The sequence below is a fragment of the Chlorocebus sabaeus genome, chromosome 25 (assembly GCF_047675955.1).
Source record: "Chlorocebus sabaeus isolate Y175 chromosome 25, mChlSab1.0.hap1, whole genome shotgun sequence".
In the NCBI taxonomy this organism is placed as follows: domain Eukaryota; kingdom Metazoa; phylum Chordata; class Mammalia; order Primates; family Cercopithecidae; genus Chlorocebus; species Chlorocebus sabaeus.
The window spans coordinates 54,589,363-54,603,872 of record NC_132928.1 but is presented as its reverse complement, the minus strand read 5'-3'; the positions used below and the strand labels follow the sequence as shown (position 1 = coordinate 54,603,872).

The 14,510-nt window shown below is 46.3% G+C and overlaps 2 protein-coding genes across 19 annotated transcripts in view; one reads left to right on the top strand and one right to left on the bottom strand.

Annotated features, from left to right (window-relative positions):
* The window catches only part of TNN (tenascin N), a 135,288-nt gene extending 125,238 nt beyond the window's left edge, over positions 1-10,050 (top strand). For all 10 annotated transcript variants that reach the window (XM_073011758.1, XM_073011757.1, XM_073011756.1 and 7 more), the window contains one exon: positions 864-10,050. In XM_073011758.1, the coding sequence (XP_072867859.1) occupies positions 864-1,004 (141 nt within the window). In that variant the 3' untranslated portion in view covers positions 1,005-10,050. The remainder of the gene's footprint in view (positions 1-863) is intronic.
* A 580-nt stretch (positions 10,051-10,630) lies between these two features.
* KIAA0040 (KIAA0040 ortholog) overlaps positions 10,631-14,510 on the bottom strand; it is a 34,619-nt gene continuing 30,739 nt past the window's right edge. For 5 of the 9 annotated variants that reach the window (XM_073011763.1, XM_037985919.2, XM_073011761.1 and 2 more), the window contains one exon: positions 13,555-14,097. In XM_073011763.1, the coding sequence (XP_072867864.1) occupies positions 13,671-13,964 (294 nt within the window). In that variant the 5' untranslated portion in view covers positions 13,965-14,097 and the 3' untranslated portion in view covers positions 13,555-13,670. Of the gene's footprint in view, positions 14,098-14,510 lie in introns of all 9 variants that reach the window. The other 4 variants (XM_007989407.3, XM_037985920.2, XM_007989406.3 and 1 more) reach the window with 1 other exon arrangement.

Here is a 14,510-nt window from a genome sequence, read left to right as displayed (position 1 = left end):
CTACGGGGACTTCCAATCTTTATGTGATTTTTCAAAGGGAAGAAGAAATTTGCCCCCAGGGAAGCTGGGGAGGGTTGGCCTATGAATCATGGTGGCAGCGTGTGGGCTGGCTCAGGGAAGCCTGGGATAGAAGATCAAATATTGGAAATGAGCAAGCAGGATGCCCTGAACCATCCCATATTTGCTAATAAAAGACATTCATCTGGTTAATGCGCTTTTCACAGTCTGCAAGGCATTTAGCTTCTTGTTTATTATTTACCTCACAAATTAAAATACATAAAATTGGTCACTTGGGCTTTTTATTGGCCAGGTTGCAAGGTTATTAAGTGAATTAAATATTATTGCACTCACCAGTCAAAAGACATAAAATGAAATTTAGTTTTCAGCAGGCTATTTGTTACCCCAGAGCTAGTATCTAAACAGTCTAAATTGAAAATGATTTTACACAATTGGCCAATTAATATGTTTATTTTTGCCTTTAATTTTTTGGAAAGGAAAAGAGGGAAGCAAAGATAATTTGCCCGTTGCCGGCCTGGTTGACCCCTGTGTTGTCTCTGTGGCTGCTGTGGCCTCACCCACCTCCTGGGCTCACACCCCCTTGCTCCCACCATGGAGACCGCCAGCTTCCAAATCGTCCAAGTCCTCAGCCAGTCTAACCCCAGCTGCCCAGCAGAGGGCGCGTGTGTTTGGATCCTGCCCTCCCTTCCTTTCTCATCACCCCAGTCTCTTTCCCCTGAGCAGAGAGGGAGTGGTTTCACTGGTGAATAATTAATTCCTTTGTACCATAACCCACCCTGCCCTCCTCCCAAGAGCCTCTTCTTGATGTGGCTTTATTTATTTATTTATTTATTTATTTAATGTAGGGGGTGAACTGGGAGCCTTGGAAAGGACATGAATTCTCCATTCCTTACGTGGAGTTGAAAATCCGCCCTCATGGCTACAGCAAGGAGCCTGTCCTGGGCAGAAAGAAGCGGACGCTGGGAGGAAGGCTGCGAACGTTCTGATGGCCTGTGTGAGCAGTCCTCGCAGGAGACAACACAGCTGTGGGAGCTTGGGGCGGGGTGGGTAGTGGTGACTGGGGTCTGGGAGTGCTCAGAGCGTCTGGGTTCTGGGATCGCCTGATAGCCCAGAGAACAAATCATGTCACCAAGCTTCAAGCCGTTCAAGGGAGGTTCCTTCCCTCTCACCTGCATTTTTGCCCGTCTTTATGAGGGTCTTGAAAATCAAAACAGTAGTTGCATAGTGTGCGTAGGAAAGGCAGTACTGGAACGGCAAGGTTTCTCACCTTGTCTTCGGCAACAAATATACTGGATTAGGGCAAGAGAAGGAATCACCCAGCACTTCACCAATTAGAAATCTCTGGAAATTTACATCTATGTATTAAAGCTCTGCTAATGCAAATCTTTTCTCTGGAAAGAAGCACAGAGGAGGGGTTCTCATGACCCAAGGGTTAGGGCTGAGGCAACCGGACATTTGTCAACTCCTTTCCCACTAGGTTTTTAGGAAAACAGTGTGAACCTCCCCCTTTTAATTTCTGGTGTTATGAGGAAGAATAAAGGGAATAAAAGGGGCTAAGATGGACTCACGTTTAGCTCAGTTCTGACTAGTATCCAGCATGCTGGAGACCAAAGCTGCCACCTTACTGCTATTTTTAAGCGCCCTCTTTTCAGTCATTTGCATAATTGCATCCATAGAACTGCATATGTTGTGAATAAATTCTCACTCATTTCAACTTTGAATAATTTGACTCTCTTGATAATTGGTTCCTCCCAAAGACTCTTCTGCAACTCCCGTTCATGCCTACCAGGCTTCAGACTCCCTCTTTTCTCCGCCTGCACTGTTGGAGCCCTGGGTTTTCTGGGAGTGCTCAGCACCGTGAGTCTTACTGTTTGATGGAACAGTTGGCAAGATCAGATCCTTTTTGCTTATTTTCTATCATTTTGGAGGCTTTTCTGTAGCAAAGTCAGTGACCAATGAAGTAACTTAAATTCCTATTGAAGAAAAAAAAAAAAACCCTTGATTTAAAAAAAAAATATTGCCTTGTGTTATTTCCCCCCACATAAGTGCCCTTGAATTCTAAATTGAACCTAAGTGCAAGTTAAGGTGCAATTTGTGTATTGTAATGGAATTTGGTTGGCTGTGGACTCTGATTTGCATAATGGGAAATAATGGTATTTAGAATACAGAAGTGAGTGAATGGGAAGGAAGGCAATGCCCTGAAAGCTGCCATACCCCTCCAGGACAAGGGTGTAGTCTATGGCCTAGGTGTCTCCACGTTTTAACCTCTGGGTAAGTGTCAGACCATACTCCTGAAACCGTGTCTGTCAATCTTTAAAGTCTTCAGCACCCCCTCTGTTGCCTTCCTTCCCCAGACACACACATTGAGCAATGCCATGGTAACTGCTTGCTCTGACAATGAGTGGTCTCAGTGAAATACAGTTTTAGTGTTGACGCTGATGATGAAAAAATGTACCTGCATGTTATTAATTGATTCAACAAGAGTTTATTAAGTGTTTGTCTGCTTTGTATCAGGCAGTGTGCCTGGGGAAACAGAGATGAGCAAGATAGACACTATCCTTATATTAATGGAGGTTGTGTGCTGTCATTCATTCATTTGTTTACATTCACTCATTCAACAAATAGAGATGAAGGCCTATTATGTGCCAAGTTCCATTCTAAGCATTGGTGTTAATCAAGGACATAACATCGTAATCCCGTCCTTGTGCTAATATTCTCGTGGTGGAGGCTGACATTAAACAACAAATAAATGTGTAGATACGGCTGGGCGCGGTGGCTCATGCCTGTAATCCTAGCACTTTGGGAGGCCTAGGTGGGCGGATCACCTGAAGTTGGGAGTTTGAGATCAGCCTGACCAACATGGAGAAACCCCATCTCTACTAAAAATACAAAATTAGCGGGGCGTGATGGTACATGCCTGTAATCCCAGCTACTAGGGAGGCTGAAGCAGGAGAATCACTTGAACCTGGGAGGCAGAGGTTGCGGTGAGCCGAGATCGCACCATTGCACTCCAGCCTGGGCAACAAGAGTGAAACTCCATCCAAAAAAAAAAAAAAAAAAGGAAAAAAAAAAATGTGTAGTTACAAGAAGTAGGAAGTGTCATGAAAGAAAAAGTAGGATGAGAAGATGAGGGTGTTGCATGGTGTTGGACTATGAAGCCTCTCTGAGGAGGACATGTTTACAGAGATTGACCAGATTTCTCCTAGTCTTGATCTAGTTTTGTCAGGGCCTGAGCTTGAGCTAATTTCCTTGTCTGTCTTTTTTTGTTTTTGAATGGGGTCTCCCTCTGTCATGCAGGCTGCTGTGTGTAGTCACATGACCAAGACTCACTGCAGCCTTGAACTCCTGGGCTCCAGCAATCCTTCTGCCTCAGCCTCCTGAGTAGCTGGGACTATAGGCACATGCTACTGTGCCCAGTTAATTTTTTAACTTTTTTGTAGAGATGAAGTCTTGCTATCTTACCCAGGCTGGTCTCCTCATCTGTCTTAAAGGTCTGTCTGCACAACTTGCCAGTTCCAAGTCTTCTCCTCAAATTCTCTTCTTTTGAAAACATTTTTAAAGTTTTTTATTGTTTTATTTAATAGAAATGGAGTCTCACTGTCACCCAGGCTGTGTGAGGAAAGCAGTGTGAATCTCTCCCTTTTAATTTCTGGTGTTGTGAGGAATCATAAAGGGAATAAAAAAAAAGATGAGTGGTCATAGCTCATTGTAACCTTGAATTCCTGGAATCAAGCAATCCTCCCGCCTCAGCCTCCCAAGTAGCTGGGACTGCAGGTGAGTGCCACCATGCCCAACTATATGTATATATCTATATCTATATCTATATCTATATCTATATCTATATCTATATCTATATCTATGTCTGTCTCTATAGATATATAGCAGGCTCTCACTATGTTGCCCAGGCTGGTCTTGAACTCCTGGCTTCAAATGATCCTCCAGCTTCGACTCGGGAAGTAGCTGGGACTATAGGTGCTAGCTGCCGCACCTGGCTGGAATTCCCTTCTGCTCTTCCATGACCCTGTTTGCATGTAGGGTACTCAACTTTGTGATTCTGAAGCTTTGGGCTCATCACAGTGGTCCAGGCTTTTTAGAAAACTGCCTCCTTTGCAAAATGGATCAAATCCCAGAGATCAACTTCGCGCCAAGGATGGTGGTTGTTGGCAATCCTTCTCAACTTTGAACATGCTTGTTAACACAGAGATTATGGGGTCCCTTCCCCAGACGCTCTGGTTAAGTGGGTCTGGGCTGAGGGCTGCTGCTGAAGTGGTGTCCACTCTGAGTAGCTCTGGCGTGAGGGAGCTGCTGGTGGTCTTTTTGCTCTGGAGGAGTCTGTGATGGTAGCAAATTACAAAACGCACACCCCTGTGTTCGTTGACCCCAGGGTTTCTCCACCACTGGCCAAGAGGAGGACTTTTGGGAAACAGGAGCTATTTCTTACATTCTTTTGCCTGTAGGACCCATGGTGCACAAAGGAGCTGGTGACAAAAACCTCAGCTGACCTTTCAAAGGTTCTGCTGGGGACCAGGAAGGAAGTTGGGAGAAACTCATTTTCAAGGGGACTTTGTCTGACTGAGGAGAACATTCCAACTGGAAACTTCCATGCCTAACCTCATTTTGACGTGACCAGTACTCACAGCTTCCCATCTGGTAGCTGAGTATGGGCCCGTGGAATGAGTTTCCGGATAGACCTGCTTTTTAGAGAGAGTCCATTTTGTTAGAACCAGGTTAAGAGCCATCAAGGTTTTGAAGCTTATAGGAACGATTTCTACCCTTTAGGACAAACTAAAGCAAACAAAAGCTCTCATAGAAGGGACAGGCTGCAAGCCAGGCACTAGGGTAGATGCAAAGACAGAAGTCTTGGTAAAGTTTCCAAAGGGTTGCCTTTTATGCAGGACACAGGCAAGACAGTGATGAACAGAACACAAATGCAGCCCTCCAGCAGCTCTTGGAGTGGTGGCAGAGGCAGCCGTGGAAACAAACCGGGGAGAGTGAGTCCACAGGGAGGTGAACTGAACACTGTGGGCAGAGTCGGGGTGACTCATCCTGCCAGGAGTGCCAAGGGAGAGAGCTTCACGGGGATGTGATGTCGGCTTTAAGTCTGGAAGGATGAGTTCCGGGAGGGAGAAACCAGAGGCCTGAAGGGGGTGGGGCCCATCGGGTACAGGAGACTTGGCAGCAAGGAAGAGAAAGTGTGGAGTGTGGCATGTCTGAGGGGGGCAAAGTGGTTTCTTACTGGGGTGAGGAGAGCTTGGTGGGGAGACAGGCTGGTGAGATGGGTGGGGATTCTTCCTTTGCCAGGCCAGTACTGTGGTTCTCGGTGCCCACTGCCTGTCAGTGGGGGGGCCTCCATGGGTACAGAAGCTCCCCTCCCCTCCACAGGCTCTGCTCCAGCGGGTCTCAGGTGACTTCTGTGCACCTGAGCTTCCTAAAGTGCCCCCAAGGATTCCAACGTAGACCACGGTTGAGAGCCACTGCTCAGACAAAAGCATGTGGAAAGTGGGGAACACACAGGTTTTAAACCTCGGAGTGACAAGGTCGGATGCATATTTTGGAAATATCAGTCTGGTGATAGGATAGAGAACAGGGCTGGGGGTGTTGAGGGAGGTTTTGGAGGAAGGATAAGGACTCAGGCAAGTTGAGTGCTATTGTGATAGTTCAGGCAAGTGGTCATAACTTCCTTGGCCTGTGGCAGAAGTGGTGGAGAAGGGGAGGAGGGCCTAGATTGGTGAGATATCCAGGAAGAAGGAATGGGGGGCTTTGAGGAGGATGGGTGGTACAGGCAAGAGATGGGTCTTTTCATGTCAGAGCTTAGAACTGGTTGTTCCTGACAGTGGCTTCCTCTGGGAATAGAGCCCCAGAGTTTATGTTTGTCAAATGAGATCAAAAGCTTTGCGTTTAAAATTTGAATTCTCAGGGATTTCAAGATGATTAAAGCCAGGAAATGCTGAAGGAGCTGAGGAGAAAGATAGAAAATGCCTCCAGAAATTGTGATCACGGAAGGAAAAAGGCCAGGTGTGGTATGTGAAGAGATGTGGACAGGGAACATGCAGACGAAGGGATGGCGTGGCAGAAGGAAAAACAAGTGTAACAGCGAGAAACTCTTGGTGGAATTTAGCCAGCTGATGGAAAAGGCCCTCCATTAATCCCAGCTACTCGGGAGGCTGATGCAGGAGAATGCTGGAACCCAGGAGGCAGAGGTTGCAGTGAGCCGAGATTGAGCCATTGCACTCCAGTCTGGGCAACGAGAGCGAATCTCCGTCTCAAAAAAAAAAAAAAATTATAGGTCATTACCTCAAGCTCATCGCTAGGGTGGTGGAGGGGATCAGGAGGGAGTTTATGTCAATACGAAGCCGATCAATACCGTTGGGACGTTATTGTGCAGCTTAGTGCAAGAGGCTTGCTATATTCAGCATGGCCAGGAGATGGCAGTGTTGTCCTGTCGGGAGCCTCTCATTTCAGCGCCACTTCTCTCTTCTATAAAGAGGAGTTCTGGGGGCTAGGTCCCCACTTTTCTCTTTTCCTGGGTGGTGCTATCTGGTGAGTCAGTCGGTGAGGTCCAGGTTAGTATTGGGCCTGCACTTGGTGGTTTCTTAGGCAGGGTCCAGCAAGCTGGACTAATGCGCAAAAAATAATTGCGAACAACCTTGAGGAGATTGCCTGGTGAGATTGGACTCTATCCCCAGACCCGGCGTAGTGGGCTGCTGGGGAGCTGGGGAGGAAAGGCGGATGGAGGTAGTCAGCCTGATTAAAGGTGAAGGGGAGCACCCCTGGGAGGGATTTCAGGCAGCTCCTAATTTGCAAATGAATTCACTTCTCCAGTTCCTTCTGTCAGTTGGCTGTTTCTGTGGGTGAAATGATTTGAGTTCCAATTCTAATACTATATAAAGAAAGTAGGTTCTCAGGTTAGCCCATAAAACTCTGTTTACTCTACAACATAGATGAGTTGCTGTGTATGTATAATGAAAAATAGAAAAGAATAGTATTGCGGTACTGCAATTTAAATAAAAGAAAGAAACAAAATGGAATGGAAACAGTTCTTTATTTTGGTGAGTGAAGAAAGTTAGGTTTAATTAGAGAAGGAGAAGGAGGCAGATGAGGCTTGCTGTGTGACATATAAAGGAGACATTTGGGCACTTTCAAGGCTTATGGGCAGGCCCTTGATTGTGTTCTGTAAGTTTCCAACTTAAGGGAGATGCGTCTACAAGTTCAACAGTCTTTGAAGAACCAGGATCAGATTGGCCTGGATCTCGATGCCTGGTATGCAGAAGGAACACTGGGGTAGGAGTCTGAAGGTGTGGGTTTCTATTCCAGTTTTGGGTAAACTGGCTTACCTTCTCTGGGCCTCGTTTTCTTCACTTATAAAGTGAGAATCAGGTGAAATAATGAAAGTGGTTTTTATGTATGAAGGCACTCTGGAATGGTAGAATAGTGGGCTTGGATTTTCAGTCTTCATATTTTCATTTAAATCTTTTTCTCTTTTTTCCTTTTGATGGAGATGTCTCTTTAGCAGCTCTAAAGCATATTTGCTATGAACAGTCACCAACAGGATTATTATGGGTTGCAAATGGAAGAAAGAGAAAGGGAAGAGTAAAAGAGAAAGGTTCATAAAGGTTAGTGAAAATCTGTGTACACTGCAGAAAGAGTTTCCTCTGGAGATGACATTGACTGAGCCTGTAGTGGAAGTCAGGAGCAGAGGAAGCCTGGAGGACGCACTAGCCCTCTGTGGAAGACGGGAGCAGGGGATGCGTGGAGTGTGCACCAGCCCTCCATGGAAGTCAGGAGCAGAGAATGCCTGGAGTGCGCACCAGCCTTCCATGGAAGTCGGGAGCAGAGGACGCCGGAGGCGCACTAGCCCTCCATGGAAGACGGGAGCAGAGGACGCATAGAGTGCATTCCAGACCCTGACAGATTTGTGAATTTCACATAAAGCCCCGTGACTCTTTTGCACATTTGATTTGAGAACAGGTGAACTAGCTAGATGGATGTTCTACAGGAAACACTTCTAAGGTGAGTAAGATGTTGACTCACGCTTTCTCCTGATCTGGCCACCAGGTGGTACTGTCACGCTAGGGCGACTTGGTTGTGGGCAGAGGCAGGACAGATAATTAGGCAGCCTCGCCTGTCACATACTGCAAATCAGGAGACCGTAATCCATGCAGTATTGGTAATCCTGTAGATAGTGCAGTATGTGGTGAAATTAGGGAACACATCACGGCATGGGGAATAGAAAATGCAAATTATTTTCAATCCCTATCTCATTCGATTTACCTGCATCATTTGACTCTATGGACTGTTGCTTTCTTCTTGGAAATTTCTTTTCCTTTGACTCCTAGGACACAGCTGTCTCATGATTTTCCTTCAATCCTTAATAATAATAAGTAACATTTATTGGGCACTTAATATAAACCAGGTGCTGTGCTAAATGCTTTATACACACGATCATGTAATGCTCTCTATGAGGTAGTTACTCTCATTAGCTTTATTTAGCAGGTAAGTCTTACAGAGAGATTAAGCCATGGGTCCCAATTACATAACTAGTGAGAGATGGAGTTAGCATCAGGGTTGAGACAACCCTAGTCCTGAGTCCTAGCCCATTGCACCTATGGCCTCCAGAGACCCCAATGGCTTCTGAAGGGTCCCCCTGTCTGCCTGCATCACTACTCCAGGGTGCACTTGCACTTTGTAGACTGTGCACCTGGGGCCCTCCTTTCTCAGTTTCTTCCTGTCAAGTCTCTAGACACCTCCTTGGCGATCTCCCCTGGCCTGTCCTGAAGCCAGCCTGGGAGCTTCCTTCTAAGGAAGGAATGACCACACTGTCTTGTGATGGTCTGCTTGCTTGTCTGTGCCCCCATACCAGGTTCTGAGCCCCTCTAGGACAACTTAGTATCACTGGCACCTAGTGTGCTTGGCATATAGTAAACAGTCAGAAATGTTAATCGGATGAGCAGCCTCAAAAGAGGGCTGGAGGTACACAGTCACAGCCATTCCTGAATAAATATAGTGTGGCGTTGCGCACACAGGTGTTTGAAAACACCCCTTTGAGTCTATGACAGACAGAAAGCAGGTTGAAGGGATTTTTTTTTCAGTCTTGTAAACCTGTGACTTTGAATGAGGAAATATTACTAAGGTCAAAGGGCAAGGGGCCAGCGCAGAGTGCTGTGGTGAGCTAAGAATGCTAATGGCGTGATGGCATTGTCCAAATCCATATTATACCCCAAGGCCAGGATGGAGCCGGGGCGGGTGGGGCTGCGGGCATTGAGCACCAGCATCCCCTCAGGTGTGCAGCAGCTGCTCCCCTCCCAGATGGTTTCTGAGTATCAGTTCCTCCTCTTCACTGGAAAGTTTAGCAATGTCCTGGGTGGATGAACAGAGAGCTGAATGAGGAGTCTCTGTTCTCTGGTTGTCATGACTGTGTGGTGATGGGGAAGAGAGCCCAGGAATGAACTCATCTGGAACAACAGATATAATCTGCTTTGGGGGAGATAAGGCAAAGAGTCCACCTGTGCTCTAGGCCTTCCTTCCTAAGCCCTCCTTGAAATCCCGTCAGCATGGGTGTTTTTCCCAGGTGTTTGACCCTGCCCCCAACAACATCATAGACCTATGCTGTCCAGGATGGCAGCCGCTAGCCACGTGTGGCTACTGAGCACTTGAGTTGTGGCTGGCATGGCCAAGCGCAGTTGCCCATGCCTATAATCCCAGCACTTTGGGAGGCTGAGGCAGGCGGATCACTTGAGGCCAGGAGTTCAAGACCAGCCTGGCCAGTATGGTGAAACCCCATCTCTACTAAAATACAAAAAAAATTAGTTGGACATGGTGTCACATGCCTGTCATCCCAGCTACTCAGGTGGCTGAGACATGAGAATTGCTTGAACTCAGGAGGTGGAAGTTGCAGTGAGCTGAGATCATACCACTGTATTCCAGCCTGGGTGACAGAGCAAGACTCCATCTCAGAAAAAAAAAAAAAAAAAATATGGCAGACGTAGCTGAGCTAGTGTACCTTTATTTCATTTCAATGAATTTAAAGTCACATGTGGCTAGTGGTACCATACTGAACCATATTGGACAGTGTACACACACATACACACATACACACGCAGATACACACATATTTTTTGCCCTAGTGGCTACTATAGAGGTTTTTCTTCCCAACACTGGATTTAACTCAAAGATCCATTTTTCCTTAGGTTTTTGCTATTTCCCCCCTTTTCCTTTAAGAAGCCATTGATGGACCTCATTGACGGAAAGTTCTCTAAGTGTTGCCAAGGAACATCAGTGTATTTTTCCTGTAGCTGGCACCTCTGGGGGAGTCTGGTCTCCAAGGCCATCTGTTTTGCAAGCAAGGGTGAGACAGCCACATTCCTGGTCCTCAGACCTATGACTCTACCATGGTGAAGGCAGTGACTGGGGAGGGCTGGGACATTTATGTCACAGAAAGAGTCCCTGCATTGATCATTTCTGAGTGTTGTCTGAGTGGGGGTAATACCTAATGTTGAGAAAGTAACCATCTGACTCCATCAAGACTTTTCATTTTCAAAGTATTTTATTTAAATAAATTTTTCTTTTGTGTGTGTTTGAATTTTACAGAAAAAAAAAATACTGACGAATACTATACAGCTTGGACCATTTGTATTTTTCTTGGAAAGGTGACTGCCATTTTTCTACCTTTCTCCCTCCCTGCTCCCCCCCAAGAAATAAAAACATGGAATCCATCGAGCAATGGGGAAAGGCCGCCTCTGGCTGCCGGCCGGAGAAGTCCAGGCCTAGGGGATCTCTTTCTCGAGCCTGTGCTGGTCTAGGAAGCCTCTTCTTTAGGAATCCTTTTTTTGTCCCCCGTGAACTTAACCTCCCCAGATGAGTCAAGCAGTCTCTGGTTCTGAGGTCCAGTGGCAGTTCAGGGACAGAGGCTGGAAAGAGTGAAAATGGAGAGGAATAAAGGGCTGGGGCTGGCCTGGTGCAGGCAGAAGAGGGAATCAGAGAAGCATAAAACACGGAGAAAAAGATGAGAAGGAAGTGGAAAGAAGAGAGCGGACACCAACGAAAGGCCTTAGGCTCCTTTCATGCACCTGTTTATTTAACAAAAGGCCAATCCTGCGCTGGGACTCCTCTAGCTACACCACGAAATGTTGTCAGGGGAGGCTGTGGTGAGGAAAAGAGAGGCCCCATTCTGGGTTTGGCTCTTCTGAGTCATAGGCTGTGGAAGTGACTGAGAAGTGAGGTCCTGGGTGTTTCATGCCTGGCGTGACAGCAAGTCCATTGGATTAGAAGACAGCAGGGACACTGTGCCTGGAGATAGAGGCCTTGTCATGGCAATGACAACTGACTGCTGTCTTAATTCAAAGGAGCAAGCAGTTGCCATGGAAACCATGTTACTTGTATGGTCCCGGATCCTGGTGATCCGCCCTCCTAGATCATATCTGACACCACGTCTCAGCTGTCAGCCTCCACGTCTCCCCAGCCATCCATTTTAGGGGGACTGAGAGGTGGAGACAGGAAGGGCAGCTTGTCCTGGTGAGCAGTGGGAGATGTGGGGAGACATCTCCCACATCCCTGGGTTTGGTGCAGGCAGATGGCAAGTCATTCTGTTATGTGAAGGGCACAGCCAGAGGCTCCATGAAAAACTCTCTATATGACAAGGGGATAGAGAACCAGAGTGCTTCTTTCTCTGGTCAAAGGGGTTGATGAGTGGGAGGCCTGAGCGCTCAGGCAGTTTACGGCCATATACGGTGAGAGGGCAAATGCGACTGGCTATAAAATATATGCAGGTTTGAATGATGATTCACAGGGGTCATCTGTTAGAAAACCCTGGTGCAAGGGTCACCACTAAATGCCCACCCTCCACGGGCCTAAAGTACACCTGGAGGGCAGGTGAGTACCAGGCAGCCCAAATAAGCAAATAGAATATATCTTTCCTTTAATGCAATCTTATAGAATTTAGTTTTTTGCTACTATAAATATCATAGTTTAGCTACGTTATTAATTAGATAGCAATTTTGCCACTGTGTAGAATAGCTTCCTTGGGAAAATACTTCAAGAGAGCTTCCCAGCATATTTGCAAATAAACTTCTAGAGCACAACTTGCTCCCAAGGAGTGAATTGTCCATCTTTGCAATACAGTCACAATACAATCAAAATACCAACCAGTTCATCCTATAAGTGGATTAACTCTGCTTCCCAACCTCTCTCTGGTGGGGAAAGCCCTCCTCAGCTCACTGTGGATCTAATATACATGTCCTCACATACCTCAGGGCACACATGTCACCTACATGTACCCACCTGCAGCATTAAACACCCAATTTCATCCATTGCAGCAATTAGTGGGCTCACTTAGAAGAGAAGATCACTTGGGGAGAATTGGTGAGGTATTACAAGCTTACCCTTAACAACATCATATATCCAACAGTAACCACAGACAGTTATAAGTACTTACTGTGTGCAAGGCACTTGCCTGAGCTTCAAGATAAACATAAGTAAAGCTCTTTATAGCTTCATCCTACTTTCATTTAAACTCCATTACCTCTGCATCCCGCCTGTGCCATACCATGCACGCATTACAACCTTATGACATCACTTCCAGTGTTGCCTTCTGTGAGACTGTCCTGATGATTGTCTAGTTCCTTCCCTGCTGGAAACTTTGGTTATATAGGAGATACCTAGCTCAGGTGTAGCATCTCCTTACCCTTTCCATCTGTAAAACATACATTGCACAGGTACCCAATTGCAGTCCACTGACATAAATGAGTGGGCTTCCACAGCTTTCTAGCAGTTACTACCAAGAGCTGTTTGTGGAGAAAGGCACTTTGCTGAGTGGTTTCGGGGGGTCATGTTTCAAAGAGAGGTCTTGGACCACATTAAACACCTCTCAGTGGCAATGAGGACGGACCTTGTCATGAGTTACAAGAAAAGAGCTTTCAATGAATTTTGAACCATGACACTTTAAATATCTTGGCACAGGTGAGGCGTCAGAGGCACATAAACTTGGTGTGTCTGTATCAAGACATACAGGGGTGGGGACTGTAGCAGGTTGCTGGAATGTCCAATTATGAGTACTTCCAGTAAAATTTATGTGTAGAGATAGAAATAGGAAAGCATGCATATCTAACCTGAGTGGCTTATGGAATAGATGGTGTATGGGGGCCTTGCTGGTTATGAATTTGTATATATGTGTCTGAATCTGGCAAGGCTTTCCCGTGAGACATTTTTGTGATTATAGATAATGTACTTCCCTGAACAAAGTACATAGCCAATGACCATTTGATGAGCAGAATATACTTGCCCATGTACCTGTTGCCTGAATTTGTGTGTGTATGTGTTATGTGCATGTGCACACACTTGGAAACCATATCAAGATGTATGGATAAATGTTCTTTGTGCTTTTGCATATGGGGTATGCCAGAGACAGGTGGGAGGCATGCCTGGGTCTGCAGTAAGGAGCATTGCTATTGGACACATAGCTGCCAAGACAGTATCCAAGAATTGTCCACGTGGTCCCTGGGACTGCCCTCCACCGGGACACTTAGTCTGAGGTTTGTTCCTTGGTTGAGTAGTTACTCTGTGGACAAAGTGCATCATTTCAGGGGTTCCTGAAATGTCTGTGTGTGGTCAGAAGGAGACTTAGCCCCAGAAAGGAAACACCTCTGCTTCCTGCCTAACTAAACAGGCAGTGATGGTCTCTTCTCCATCTGGAGAAGTTTGGGTTGAGCAGAGATCCAGAGGTCTTCTTCATCCTTCTTCTTCTTCTTTTTCTTCTTGTTCTTCTCTGGCTGCTGGCTCCTCTTGCCTGGTGGGCTCCAGCAGCAATGGCAACACATGAAGAGGAGTGTGATGATCACCAAGAGTGGCAGGCCCAGGAGGACTCCCAGGCAGATGGTGTTGTAGATGCCTTCTTGGTGTTTGGTCAAGATGGTGTCCCAGATAGAGCTGAAGAAGGTGCTGATTCTCTCCATGGTGCTTGGCTAGATTAGGGCCAGAGAACCCTCTCGGCTTACTAGCAGGTCCTGGGCTCAAAAGGATGCAACCTTGACCACTTGTAATTTATTCCTCTTCCAGCTTTGGGTTTGGGCATGCCACTGACAGCACCTGAAGGATTAAAACAGACAACTGAAGAGAAATGCAGAGGGACTGGTCTACAATTTTAATAGTTTCATAGATTTTAGGCTTAGGGAAGGGGAAGGAATTGAAGATTTCCAGGGTTCAGTAAACTTGCATTGAGACTCAATAAACAAGATAAATGCATGCATGTAATCAATAAGCATCAACTAATTCTTGCTATGTACACACATTATATTGGGCTTAGGATATAAAAATGAATAGTATATCAGGTCTGGCACGTAGGAAGTTCTCAGCAGTTGTGGAATAAATGAATCAATGTGTGTGTTCAGTGTTCTGATGAGGGGTTGCTTCCCTGAACCCTTCTGCAACAGCAGTTCTCAATCTTTTTTCCACTGCAGCTCAACTGACAGATGTTGAACACACACTCCCCATGGGACAGA